This window comes from Lygodium microphyllum, chromosome 8 (assembly GCF_053477565.2).
Source record: "Lygodium microphyllum isolate KBCC chromosome 8, Lygodium_microphyllum_v1.1.10, whole genome shotgun sequence".
NCBI classification, from domain to species: Eukaryota; Viridiplantae; Streptophyta; class Polypodiopsida; order Schizaeales; family Lygodiaceae; genus Lygodium; species Lygodium microphyllum.
The window spans coordinates 138,398,216-138,413,087 of NC_141142.1; the positions used below are offsets into that span (position 1 = coordinate 138,398,216).

General features: G+C 42.7%; 1 protein-coding gene across 1 annotated transcript; it reads right to left on the reverse strand.

Annotated features, from left to right (window-relative positions):
• Positions 1-5,041: 5,041 nt before the first annotated feature.
• Positions 5,042-12,374, reverse strand: LOC148032922 (pentatricopeptide repeat-containing protein At2g34400-like). Its single transcript, XM_087683974.1, has 4 exons — positions 12,266-12,374; positions 11,934-12,160; positions 5,840-6,217; positions 5,042-5,173 (listed from the first exon to the last, which is right to left on the reverse strand). The coding sequence occupies exons 1-4, from the start codon at positions 12,372-12,374 to the stop codon at positions 5,042-5,044; spliced, it is 846 nt and encodes a 281-aa protein (XP_087540100.1).
• Positions 12,375-14,872: the final 2,498 nt, after the last annotated feature.

The window sequence follows — 14,872 nt, forward strand, 5'->3', positions numbered from 1 at the left end:
AGCTCACCGACAAAGCTAGAATTTGGTGGAAGCAATGATGCAGGGATCAAGGGATCGCAGAGGGATCCGTTACCTGGGAGACGCTGAAGAAAGCCGTGCAGGGAAGATACTTACCACCTGCATATCGCACACAGAAAATGAATGAGTTCTACGAGCTAAAACAGCTAGGACTCACTCTTGACACATACTACTCTAAATTCGTTTCACTTTTAAAGTATGCGCCACAGATGGACATGACGCAGCAGGTGTCCAAATTTTGTGCGGGTTTAAATCCACCAGTAAATACCCGTCTCGAATCTATGCATCCATTAGACCTTCAGGATGCACTCATTCAAGCGGCACCTATAATTCAGGAGGTACAATCTAGACCAAGGGATAACAAAACTTGGTCTTATAATGACCCGAACAGAGAAGCATTCAGACCTCAAATGAAGAGAGTTCAAGGTCATAATCAAGGACAAAGAAAGAAAGCAAGGACGAATAACGTCAACAACTTTGTTCCTACTCAAAGTAATGGCCAAAACCTCCGTTATTTCCACTGCAACGAACCCGGTCACTTTAAGAGGCAATGTCCCAAGCTTGGTGGAGGACATCGCCAAGCACCTTTTCAAGGAGCAGGCCGTGGTCAAGGAGCCGCTACCCGAGGAAGAGGAAGAACTGCCTGCATTGCCAATAGGCAAAGATATGAAGAAGAAGAAGAAGAGGAAGATCCGACCATGGAAGCAGAATTTGAAAGAGCGACAGTCCATGTTGCTTTACACAAGAAAGGGCCGAATCGCCAGTTCTCGGTGATTCAGACACCGTCGGACTATCAAGGTAAAGGTTTCAAAACCTTGATTGATTGTGGCAGTACACATTCCTTTATCTAACCAGCATGTGCAAAAATATTAGGAATAGCCATAGTAGAAGCACCTACCCTGCTTGTGGAATTGGCAAATGGTCGTGAGGTAACTTGTACCAGGCAAACTGCTAAGGTGGAATTCTTTCTGGGAGGAAAGAAGACTTCGGTCAAATTCAGGGTCATGAATTTAGGTATCCATGAGTGTCTACTCGGAATGGATTAGCTTAAGCCCAACGACGCCTAGATTCACTGTGGAAAGGGTCAAGTTTCTTTTCGAAACTCTGAAAGGGAGTTTGTCACAACTCAAGGTGAGGCAGGAGTGCCAAGAATCCAATTGGCCAAAGTATCTCGGATCATAAAAGGAGTCAGAAAAGGATTACCCGTTTACCTGATCAAACTCAACAAGTTAGATCAAAAGCAAGAGTCTCATGAAGGACCTTCTTGGCTAAAGGAATACGCTGACATATTCCCTGAAGAATTTATTGAACTTCCGCCTCAAAGAGAAGCAGATCATGAGATTAGGTTAGTACCTGGAGCTACGCCAATTGCAAAGAGACCTTATAGAATGTCCATACCAGAAGTAATTGAGTTGAAGGAATAACTCAAGCAACTGTTAGATCAGGGCTACATCCAGCCTAGTAATTCACCATGGGGAGCTCCAGTACTATTCTAGAAAAAGAAAGATGGGACACTTCGACTATGTATTGATTATCGAGGGTTGAATCAATCAACAGTCAAGAACAAGTATCCTATTCCTAGAATAGATGAGCTTCTTGATCGTCTTCAAGGTGCAAAGATCTTTTCCAAGATTGATCTCAGGTCAGGTTACTATCAGATAAGGATCAAAGAAGAAGATATCCCAAAGACGGCCTTCAATACAAGATATGGGCACTTTGAGTTCCTGGTTATGTCATTCGAGCTTACAAATGCACCTGCCACCTTCAATAGATTAATGCAGGATATCTTTAGACCATATCTTGATGATTTCGTGCTTGTCTTCTTCGATCACACTTTAGTCTATTCTAAACAGGAAGAAGATCATGAACCTCAACTTCGGATTGTCCTTGAGACAATGAGGTCACATAAGCTGTATGAAAAAATGAAGAAGTGTGCATTTTTCAAGCGTCAGATTGAATATCTGGGATTCATAGTATCATCAGAAGGAATATCAGTAGACCCAGCCAAGGTCAGAGATATGCTTGAATGGCCAATACCAGTATCCGTCAAAGAGATACGTAGCTTTCTTGGATTGATAGGATGGTATAGGGTCTTCATCAAAAACTATGCTTTGATTGCAGCACCTCTTACAGACTTACTAAAGAAGCAGACTTCCATTACATGGTCAACTTCTGAACAAAATAGCTTCGACATATTGAAGCAAAGTTTGGTATTAGCACCTATTCTAAAACTTCCTGACCTCAATAAGGAGTTCGAGGTAGTAACTGATGCTAGCATTCTTGTCTTGGGGTGTGTACTTATGCAGGAAGGTCATCCTAGCATACTCTTTAAGGAAATTGAAGAGCCATGAAAAGAATTATGCCACGCATGATCTGGAATTACTAGCTGTCATCCATGCTCTAAAGCTTTGGAGACACTACTTGTTGGGTAACAAGTTTACTCTAGTAACCGATCATAAGAGTCTCAAATGGATCTTTACCCAGAATGAGCTCAACATGAGGCAACGTCGGTGGATTGAAGTGTTGGAGGAATATGATTTTAAAATCAAGTACCGACCAGGGAAAGAGAATGTAGTTGCCGATGCACTTAGTCGCAAGGCATTCCTAAATTCCCTAATCTTACAGAATCCATCAACGGCCAGATCTCTGGCTACAAAAGTATCTATGCCAAACAACCCTATACTTGAATTAGCTAGAGAGGAAGCATGCCATAATTTGGCTTACCAAACAATGCTAAAGGAATAAATAAAGCATAAACGTATTTCTAGCAAATAGCTTTATGCATTGAAATGAATTATGAGCTAGATTATTACCCATTAAAATAGTATACTTCAGTTAAACCTAAAAGTATAAAATTGCATCTCGCACTATTAACCCCTATTCTTTTTGCAATGAATCATCATGGAAAGTGCAAATCATGAAATGATTCTTACGATGCATAAACTCTATCAAATTATCATTGTCAACTGCATAAATTAGCAAGATAAAGGTTGCTTATTTAGCATGAATTTTGTTCGCAAAGAAAAGAGAAGATTAGTTGAAATTAACCTTGCATGACCTCAAACCGATAAGTTAAGGATTGAAAAATCAATTTACGCATAGTCAACGAATCATGTGGAAGTAATCTCGAAATTATCTTCTAGAGTTAACCAAATTGGCATAAAACCTAAACACCTAAGTCGCGGAATACTCGTTCGGAATAAGTTAAATTCCAGGAAATGCCTATACCTTAAATACTTTCCCACATTCACTGAATGTAGGGACAGTGAATTGTAATCGTAAAGTGAACTAGGGTTTGTCCCTGGGAATCTTACAAAGATGAAACTTGGAAACCCTAGGTCTAACGACGTCAGTATAAAGAACCTGAAAAAGATTGTTTCGTGACTCCATTGTCGCATAGTACGATGCGACACTTGCGCAGCAAGTACGGAGTCATATGGTCTTGTGATTGGATCACAAGAAAAAGGCCAAATTCTCGCAACGAGGATGGCGGATCCTTACACAAGTTATCTTGCAAGAGGATGAATACTTTGGTATCCTTCTTGAGTAAGGAAGATTAATTGGAAATTAAAGACCAGAAACTGAAGTACCCAACGAACTTAAGGTTTGACCAAGTTGGGTTAATAGGGTACACCCTAACTGAGGATATAGGGAATCTTGTCAAGTTGCAAGTCATCCCAGATCGAGTGCTGGATGCATTCGAAAGGAAGGATTCATTCCTTAGCAGTTTGCCAACAAAAACGATCAATGGAAATGTTTGTGCTTGCTAGAGATTTTAGAGCACTATTTGGCTTTGTTTAATCAATGAATTAAAAGATAAATTGATATCTATACTTCAGGTTGAAGTCCTGAAGGGAGAGGCAGCTTCAGTTACCCCCAACTGCCTGCCTGACCCTAACCAAGGGGGTTGTTGACCGCGCCGGGAAAGTGGATCGAACCCGCCGCGAGATGTCTCTCCGTTGAGCGCTACTTGGAGCAGGAGGACGCTTGGGTGCCAGGGGGGTCTGACCGTAAATCCCTCGCCTTCCAGATCCTGCACAAGAGGCTAACGTTATTCGGGATTAGATCTCGAGGCCCGCATACTAGTCTACGGGCGGAAACTTGGATTAGTGATTCCTATGGATTGCTGGATAGCCTTCGAGCGGATTGTGGATAAACCTACGGGTTGGACTCTTTGTATTTCAAAGATAAATATGTTAACATGTTAATAAGGAACTTGTCTGATATTGTTTTTCTATGTCAAGTGATAAGATTACATGAAAGAACCACTGCCTAACGGTGTCAAAGGGTTTTCGAAAGCAAAGTTGCATCCACAGAGGATCTTGATGAATTTCAAGATGGAAGATCAATCAAGTAAATAAGAAAGATGAGAAAATGATGCCAAGACTCTATTTTATTTAAGTTCAATGAAGCATAACCAATTGTCCTATGAATCTAGTTCCAAGAATCTTTTTCCTACAAAATCCAAATGCTCTTCTTCCTGTTTTCTCCAAAGATTTAGAATGCTCAGTTGAAAAAGTTAAACCAAGACAAGTTACCCTTCAAGGACTCTTACTAAATATAAGAGTTTTAGCTTTAACCTTATGCTCTCTTTCTCCTCTCAGCTTGAATATGAGATGACCCTGGCCGCTTCTGCTTTTGACTCCTTCTTCACCTTGTTTAATGTCCTTTCTCCTATCGTCGTCTTGCAAAGCTTCATCCGCTTCCTTCGTCTCGTTACTGCAACAATTTCATCTTCCTAGTTGTCATCTTTGTCTGGAGGTTGATTCCTTCGACTTTGGCTCCTTCCTCTTCCTTCCACTCATCAAGTTCTATGTTTTCTTTTCTTCCTTTTTCTTTTCCTTCGCACGCCTTCGCTACAGCTTTATCTTGATCACCCCCCCTCGTCCGTCTTCTGCCATTAGTTTAATTGCAGGCTTATGGACTTCCTTCGTCTTCTTCTCTATGCTTTGTCACCAACAAAGCCATCTCCCTCCATCGTTAACTCTGCGCTTTACTCCTACAGAGCCGTCTCCCTCCATCGTTAACTCTGCGCTTTACTTCTACAGAGCCGTCTCCCTCCGCCGTCAACTCTCGCACGTGAAGTCTTGATCAGTATCCAGAAAAGTAATGAAAGGGCGGAGCTCTGAGAGTCAGATACGGCGTGGTCGAGTTTCTGTTGGTGCGGAGACAGTAGAAGGAAAGACTAGGAATTCTCGGCTATGGTTTTGAAAGAACTCGTCATGAATGTAGGGCATTGACCTCCTCTATGTTGCCGAGAGAGAAGATTGAAGCAGCAACTATGGAGCTCTTCTGTAAAATCTTACGGTTAACAATATAATTGTTTTGTCGATTTGTTACAGAATTCTTCTCATCCTTGGCCTTCGTCTTCTAAGTTCACCTTCATCGTGGTGGTCATCATCATGATTTGTCTGTGTGGATATACCAGTTGCATATGAATAAGCGAGTAGGCAACGGGTCTGAACCTTTATGGCACCATCTCTGTCCCGAATTCTAAATGCAGTCAGGTAACGATTCCCGTTCCTGTGTTCTTTGCCTTCGTCTGCTTCTCCGCCTTTCACTCTCGGCACCCTGTGTAGCCTTTCTTGAACCTCGTTTTTTTCCCACCTCCTTCTTCAGCTTTCGTCCTCTCTTTTTTTTTTCTGAAAAAGCTCATCTCTTTCCCTGCTATCTTCCATATCAGCTTTTTCTCCCCCATCCTTTTCGATCCTTTCCTTTGCTTTCCTTTAGGTTCCTCTTTTTTTTTTATAGAAAAGCGGCCCCAGCCACTCCCAATTAAGGTTCAAACTGTCTCACCTATATACAACAGTGGTCCAAATACCTGTTTTTCGATCCCTACATCACCCCACTTTTGACATGCACCCAACACAGTGTTCCACACCACGTCATCAGGTTTAGAAGGCATATTTTCTACTGATAAAACAGCCTCGTCTAGCTGGCCAACACGGCCAAGCAGATCAACTAAGCAATTCTGATGCTTAATACTTGGACCAATGCCATACCGGCTACTCATCAGCTCAAAATATTTCTGACCCTGGTCCACAAGACCCATATGACTGCACACAGTAAGCATATTAAGAGATGTAACTCCATCCGGTTGAATATTGTCTTCCCTCATTCTCTCTATCATAAGGAAGATAGCTTCACTCTCACCTAGGTGAGCATAACCAGTAATCAGTGCATTCCACATTACCAAGCCCTGTTTAGACATCCCATCAAACACACTCTGAGCATCAACCATGCTTCCACATTTACCATACATGTCAATAAGACCTGCAGCTAGATATGGCAGAGATGGCTCCCCGTTTGATTCCGTGATGATGACAGACTTTTCGTATGCCCGGATATAGTGAACCACTGCTTAACATAGACTCACCATTATGCCTCCAAACTCCTCCCCACTATACTCATACGCAGAAAATAAATGTAAACATAACAATTAAGTATGTACAAAGTATCAAATCACACACATAACTTTTGGGTGGTTTTCACACCTCGAATGCGCAGCAATACGACATCCACCCCCTCTAATCCTGCGCATCCTCTGGATGGGCCAACTACCCATGATCATTATCATCGAGATCCACAAACAGATCAATCTCTTCATTATGCATTTCCGGTATTTCAACAAGATTATCTGTCATATCATCTATCTCTTCCATTGGAGTTTCTTCTCGTTGTTCTTCTCTTGCAAATTCTTCCAATGCATAATCTTCATCATCTTTTTTCTTGAAAATCTTGATTCTTTTTCCAGCAATAGGTACTCTAAGCACTGTCCCATCCAATTCTGTCAGCTTATATGTTGCATTATCAAAGACATGTCTGACTATGTACGGCCCAAACCATCTTTTCACCATCTTCCAAAAAATCTGCAATAACTTCCTCATTTTCCGCATGGCTCTAGTGTGGCTCTCATCCCAAAATAATTTCTGCCCCTTTCGAAACAGCTCATATAAACAATCTGCTATGTGTGCAAAATGGGGTATCCAAATCATGTAAAACACACAAGCTCCAATGAATCTCTGTATCTCTGAAGTGGTAGAACAATACTCCATAATCTTGCCTATAGAATCCATCTTCTTATCCAAAGTCTTGTATTTCGTGCCAACCCTGCCTTCATTATGATCCTCTGCATTACTCAAATCTTGTTGTAAATCAGCAATTCTGCACTCTGGTGGCTGAATATCCTCAGCCTTCTGCTCTATGGACTGCATAGGAACAGCCCTAAACTCTGGATGCTGAAATATTTCAGCAGTAAACTCTGTTGGCTAAAAGTTTTCAGCCCTCTGTGTCTCTGAAAGCTGATCATAACCAGCTGGAAACTCTGTTTGCTGAATTTCTTCAGCACTCAACACTCTTTGCTGAGTTACCTCAGCCTCTGACTCAATCTGTGACACAAAATCTGCAATTTCATGAAACATGTCCAGGGACTCCACTAATACATTACTGTGACAACTTTGCATATCAGTTTTCAGCATATCTCCCATCTCTGTCATCGTATCTGCACAAATCACACAGTCATACATCCCATCTATGTGCTCATCATCCTCCAAAATTCCTGCATTTTTCAAATTTTTCTCCTTCCTGCATATATACTGCCTGGTAGCTCTAGGCAACCTAGAAGTCTTCTGATAGCTCCAAACTGTTTGCTGAAATCCCAACAAAACCGGAGGAGAAAACACTGCTGCCAGGAGGCGAGAACTCCAATCTCCTCTGCTCTGTACCACCGTCATCTCGCGAAACGGCGGTACCTAATGAAATCCCGAATCCCTCACAGTGGGCAAAGGTGCATCTCTGAGAGTATCCCTGTTTCTAACATGGTTCACACACAGAGTCATAAACTGAACTGCTCTCATACCATCTTTACTGCGAATCCGTGCATAACTAGAACCATCATCCATTACCTTTGTTTCCATGCGCATCTCTGTGATGAATGGCTGTCCAAGAATTATAGGATAAGAGCATGAATCCTGCACAAAGAAATGAAAATCCTCCTCTACATCACCAATAGAAACCCTGACACTAGGACAGGCAGCATATAAATCACCTGCAGTGTTATTGGTGGCTCTCATACGCCACCCATGCTCTACATCCATAGTCCATTTGTTACTCTCATAAACTCCACGAACTATGAGATTAATCTTTGAAGCATGATCCACCAATGCAACATAAGGCACCTGTTTCTCTCCAATCTTTACCATCGTCTCTGTAGTTGCCCTAGCCCAATGGCTCCGCGAAAAGTGACTACGCGGTATCAAGACAGGCTCATCAATTTCAGCATAATGCATAGGCTGAACCCTCTTCTCTACCTGCAGAAAATCAGAAGCATTCTCAACCATAACCTCATCCTCATCCTCATCCAACTCCCCAATCAAAACTCCCTGTGTATCAATGGTAGACAATGCATGTCTTTTCCTCTTCAGGACCTCCTGAAACTGATCCTGAAACTCTCTTTTCGAGATGCCCAAAACCTCAGAAATAGTGAAAGTCACCTCACTGCCAAGTATCTTGTCATTAAAGATTTTCTTCATGTCTGTAGATGTCTCGATATCGGACATCAATCTAAACCCTGGCTGCTTTCTCTCTCTAGGCTCTTGCCTCTTGTCTCTCTTTTGAGCATCTTCCATCTGTCGATCTGGCCCTGGTCTTGAAGACGGTCCTGCAGTAGGTGGAGTAACAAACTCACCCCCTCTAGTCTTCTTAGCTGCACTTGGATTTTCTTCATGCCTCTTACGCTTCTCCTCAACAAGTACATCTGCTCCCTGAGACTTAGCCAAATAAGCATAAATAGAGTACCTGTCAACAGGCGAGTCCCAACCTGTCTCTGATCTGATGCTAGAGCCTGCACTAGTCAAAACAGTTTGCTGAATTTTTCCCTTGTTTGCAGTCTCCATAGCATAAGTCCATAATGCTGACTGAGTCTCTGATCCCTTCTCAATCTGGACTCCATATGCAGAAGCATCACCTCTAGCTGTCACATAAGAAGTACGCGCAGCCATGTCATCCACTAACTTCTTCATTCCACCTTTACCAAAGTTGGTAGCAAGTGGAGCTCCTGTCTCAGTCAACCAAATCTTACCATCTTGTCCCCAATATACCAAATTCTTTCTCCTTGCATCCTGAAAAGATTCACAATCCCTGCAATGCTGATGGTCCGTACTATCGCACCAAATACATCTCCGATCTCTCCTAGGTGCACTAGGAGCACTCCTAGGTGCAGTAGGAGCACTAGAAGAAGTAGTAGGCGCAGTCGAAGCAAACTGCTCTTTCAACTTTCCCACCAACTCCGCTTTGACTGACTCCAGTGTCAAATCTATTATGCCTTTGATTATGTCATCAAGAGAGGTCGGCACCAATGGAGCGGATGGTTTTGGAGCAGAAGGTGTAGGCATCGGTTGTGGAACAGGAGGAATAGTGGAGTGGAAACAATAGGCACTGGCATAGGCCAAGAAACTGGCTGAGGAGGAGAAGAAATAACAGGGATAGAAGCAGGCATAGGAGCTGATGATGGTGTAGGTGTCATGGAACCATTCTGTAGGCGAGTCTTCCATATCCTCCTCTTGGTCAAAGTCGAGACTGCATCGTGAGCATCCTGCCAATCCGTTTTAAGACCCATAGGCTTCGTGCGATCCTCAAGAAGCTCTCCCAATTCTTCCTGAAGAGCAGGATCTGCAGCTTGCAAGAAAAGCTCAACTTTTTCAACATCCAATGCTCTTTGTTCAATGGCATCAAGCTGACTATACCTCTCCTCAAATTCTCGAATCAACTCTGAAGCAACTAGACCTTTGTTTGGCATGTAGACCCACTCTCGGAATGACCGCCGAGTAGCCATACCAAAGTCCTCAAGGAAGTATTCTTCTTTCAAGGCCTTCTTAAAATCTTGCCAATGTGTATTTTGAATAAAAAGATCAGTCACTTTTTCCCTCAAAGCGGGTGTGACAAGACAAAGGAAGTACTTACTCATAAGTCTAGCTGGAACTCCAAAAAACCCCATCTTGATCTCATATGTCTTCAAATATGCTGAAACATTTCGGCTGTCAAATAGCTTCTTCTCATTCTCAACTGCTTCAATAGCCTTAGTCGCGCTGTTTGCATTCTCCTGCTCCGAATAGAGTTGCCTTTCCTGAGACAACTGTTGTTGATGCAATTGTTGCTGCTGCTGCATATACAATTGTGTCTCCTGATTTTGGAGCTGCATATACATGGACATATTCTGCAAAATCTGCTTTAGATCCTCTGTTGAAGTACTTGACGCAGCAGTCATTGATGGAGCTGAAGTAGACGCAGCTGGAATTGTAGAAGAGGCTGAAATAGAGGCTGAAGTATCTCCCATCCTGAAATTTCTACGACGCTTTCACGTCGGGTTCACCAAAGATATCGAAGGGTTTTCGAAAGCAAAGTCGCATCCACAGAGGATCTTGATGAATTTCAAGATGGAAGATCAATCAAGTAAATAAGAAAGATGAGAAAATGATGCCAAGACTCTATTTTATTTAAGTTCAATGAAGCATAACCAATTGTCCTGTGAATCTAGTTCCAAGAATCTTTTTCCTACAAAATCCAAATGCTCTTCTTCCTATTTTCTCCAAAGATTTAGACTTCTCAGTTGAAAAAGTTAAACCAAGACAAGTTACCCTTCAAGGACTCTTACTAAATATAAGAGTTTTAGCTTTAACCTTATGCTCTCTTTCTCCTCTCAGCTTGAATATGAGATGACCCTGGCCGCTTCTGCTTTTGACTCCTTCTTCACCTTGTTTAATGTCCTTCCTCCTATCGTCGTCTTGCAAAGCTTCATCTGCTTCCTTCGTCTTGTTACTGCAACAATTTCATCTTCCTAGTTGTCATCTTTGTCTGGAGGTTGATTCCTTCGACTTGGCTCCTTCCTCTTCCTTCCACTCATCAAGTTCTGTGTTTTCTTTTCTTCCTTTTTCTTTTTCTTCGCACGCCTTCACTACAGCTTTATCTTGATCACCCTCCCTCGTCCGTCTTCTGCCATTAGTTTAATTGCAGGCTTATGGACTTCCTTCGTCTTCTTCTCTATGCTTTGTCACCAAAAAAGCCGTCTCCCTCCATTGTTAACTCTGCGCTTTACTCCTACAGAGCCGTCTCCCTCCATCGTTAACTCTGCGCTTTACTTCTACAGAGCCGTCTCCCTCCGCCGTCAACTCTCGCACGTCAAGTCTTGATCAGTATCTAGAAAAGTAATGAAAGGGCGGAGCTCTGAGAGTCAGATACGGCGTGGTCGAGTTTCTATTGGTGCGGAGACAGTAGAAGGAAAGACTAGGAATTCTCGACTATGGTTTTGAAAGAACTCGTCATGAATGTAGGGCATTGACCTCCTCTATGTTGCCGAGAGAGAAGATTGAAGCAGCAACTATGGAGCTCTTCTGTAAAATCTTACGATTAACAATATAATTGTTTCATCGATTTGTTACAGAATTCTTCTCATCCTTGGCCTTCGTCTTCTAAGTTCACCTTCATCGTGGTGGTCATCATCATGATTTGTCTGTGTGGATATACCAGTTGCATATGAATAAGCGAGTAGGCAACGGGTCTGAACCTTTATGGCACCATCTCTGTCCCGAATTCTAAATGCAGTCAGGTAACGATTCCCGTTCCTGTGTTCTTTGCCTTCGTCTGCTTCTCCGCCTTTCACTCTCGGCACCCTGTGTAGCCTTTCTTGAACCTCATTTTTTTCCCACCTCCTTCTTCAGCTTTCGTCCTCTCTTTTTTTTTTCTGAAAAAGCTCGTCTCTTTCCCTGCTATCTTCCATATCAGCTTTTTCTCCCCCATCCTTTTCGATCCTTTCCTTTGCTTTCCTTTAGGTTCCTCTTTTTTTTTTTAGAAAAGCGGCCCCAGCCACTCCCAATTAAGGTTCAAACTGTCTCACCTATATACAGCAGTGGTCCAAATACCTGTTTCCCGATCCCTACATCACCCCACTTTTGACATGCACCCAACACAGTGTTCCACACCACGTCATCAGGTTTAGAAAGCATATTTTCTGCTGATACAACAGCCTCGTCTAGCTGGCCAGCACGGCCAACCAGATCAACTAAGCAATTCTGATGCTTAATACTTGGACCAATGCCATACCGGCTACTCATCAGCTCAAAATATTTCTGACCCTGGTCCACAAGACCTATATGACTGCACACATTAAGCATATTAAGAGATGTAACTCCATCCGGTTGAATATTGTCTTCCCTCATTCTCTCTATCATAAGGAAGACATCTTCACTCTCACCTAGGTGAGCATAACCAGTAATCAGTGCATTCCACATTACCAAGTCCTGTTTAGACATCCCATCAAACACACTCTGAGCATTAACCATGCTTCCACATTTACCATACATGTCAATAAGACCTGCAGCCAGATATGGCGGAGATGGCTCCCCGTTTGATTCCGTGATGATGACAGACTTTTCGTATGCCCGGATACAGTGAACCACTGCTTAACATAGACTCACCACTATGCCTCCAAACTCCTCCCCACTATACTCATACACAGAAAATAAATGTAAACACAACAACTAAGTATGTACAAAGTATCAAATCACACACACAACTTTTGGGTGGTTTTCACACCTCGAATGCGCAGCAATACGACAACGGGTTAATTAAAGAAGCTGGTTGTTACATGTCCAACTAATGTGTTAGGTAATTAAATGACTAAAACAACCCGAGAAAAGTGTGGAGGATGGGTCATAGGTCCGTCCTACGGATGGGTGGTCCCGGTTGGCCGAGAACTTTTCTCAAATCACGATGGACAACAGGAGGATCGTCAAAGAACATGAACAACTAAAGCGTTGACCTAGAGTTAAGAGTGAACCCGATTTACGTTGTTTTAGGGGGAATGCAATGGGACTATGCCTTATGGCAGAGAGGTTGAGCTTTGCATCCCTCTCGTTTCCCATTCTCCTTGAACCAAGTGCAACGTGAATTCACTTCGGACCTGGTGTTTCTGCGTAAAGTAGTTCGCTTGGGTCCGACGCTAGTTCTTGCCCTAAACTATAATGATGCAACGAAATCAAAGCTTTAATATTTTTAATGAAGATGCATTCAAACTTTGATAAAGAACTCCACGCATGAGCGAATGCCATGAGTTCATCATTGACTTCATCCTTCCTTAGCACTTAACCCAACCTAGGATGTAATTATCATCCCATGCGATTCGCAAAGTACATAAATCCTTTCCATGCATTGCAACTATTCGGACATCATTTAATGGGCGTCTACGATTATTTTATACACAAATCACAACTATGCATTATGTGTTATATGCCTTGTCCTATGCGCGATGCAACAAAGATGCCTTTGCACAATTCCGTCTTTTAACTTATGCATCATGTGTTTAGAATTTGCAGTTACCCTTGACCATGGAAATGCAAGCAATTGCAAATACTCGACATGCAACTAATTTTTACAAATTGAACAAGCAAATAAATTTCCCACTATGTTTAAACTTGCCTACAAGAATTAAACATGCCTAGTGCATCCTTTTCATGCGAAACTAATTTTAGGAACATGGGCATTAGGAATCAGGGCATTGTCAACTCGCATATTCGGGGTGGAAGCTCCTGCGTGTAATCCTCTCGCCTTTTACTTAGGAGCCATTGGCGTAGTGGACTTGGACTCCACGAATTCTCCTTGCCCTTTTTCCCGATCTCCAAAACTGCCTACTAGGCCGATAATTTCTCCCCCCCACACAGAACTTGGGCCTTGCAAGATGGGTTTTTAAAAATCGGGGAAGGCACGGGAGAACAAGGCTTATGGAAGCCTTAATGGAAGCTTCCAAATTCGAATCTTCCTAGCTTCTGTCAGGAAGATGACGTGGCGAGAGAAAATGATTGGGAGGATGAAGACGACAATGTTGAAGAAGATGATGATGATGATGGTAATGTTGATGAAGATGATGGTGATGATGGTGGTGAAGGCGATGGTGGTAGCACGGCAGTCCTGGTGATGGCGTGGCAGCATGGCAGTCTGCAGGATGCAGGATCCTCTTCTCCCCTCCCTCTCAAGCTTGAGAGGGGAGGTCACATAGTTTGAAGGGGGGATAGCCACAGATGTGGCAAGTTGCATGCCTCCTCCCCCCCATGCTCTCCTACTCCACACTCAAGCTCCTCTCACACTCCCTCTCCCCCGCCATGCAATGGCTGAAGGGGAGGGGAGTTTATCCATTAAAAAATTTACCAAAAATTTATCCATTATCCCTTTTCTCCTTTGAAGGGGTGTTCCCGCGTGGAACTACGGGTCTTTAGCCATGGTCTCTTATGCACAACAGAGGCTGAAGTTTGATGATGCACGCGGAGGGAGCACTTAGCCCAAGGTTTTTCCGTTGCGGGAGATTACTTTACACTACTTTTGCGAGAGATTTAGGATCTTCGATATTTCGTTGTAAAAATATTACACACACTTAGCACATTGGTTGTCATTATGATACTCACATGGCCATTGACTTATCACTTATTTTATTTAGTTTCTTACACCTACCTACTACAGTTGGCAAAGACATAGCACCAGTGGATTAGTGTAGTCAGTTATGCACTGTGTGACTTAGTAGGTCACTTTCCTTTATGTTGTATCTTATCTATACTTTGTGTACATTGTATAGTATGTGGAAGAAGAAGAAGAAACCAGCAAGAAAACGTTTTTTCCTCCATCTCTCTTCTTGTTTTCTTGAGTGAGCTTCCTCTTGTATATACAGTGTGTGTTTGGTGCAGTAGCTCAAGGGAATCCCCCCACCACACAATTCTTGACATGGTATCAGAGCCATGCCATTGAGAGAGGCTGATTTTGAAGGCTAAAGTGAAGGAGAAGAAGCAAGGTTCTAACAAGCAAGCAACGGGTA

Coding starts and splice junctions, on each gene's coding strand:
- LOC148032922 (XM_087683974.1), bottom strand. CDS start 12,374: ATGTATGGTAAATGTGGAAGCATGGTTAATGCTCAGAGTGTGTTTGAT. Junction 12,161..12,265: donor TACTGGTTATGCTCACCTAG/GTGAGAGTGAAG, acceptor GCAGTCATATAG/GTCTTGTGGACCAGGGTCAG. Junction 6,218..11,933: donor ATGTAGGGATCGGGAAACAG/GTATTTGGACCA, acceptor ATGTCTAAACAG/GGCTTGGTAATGTGGAATGC.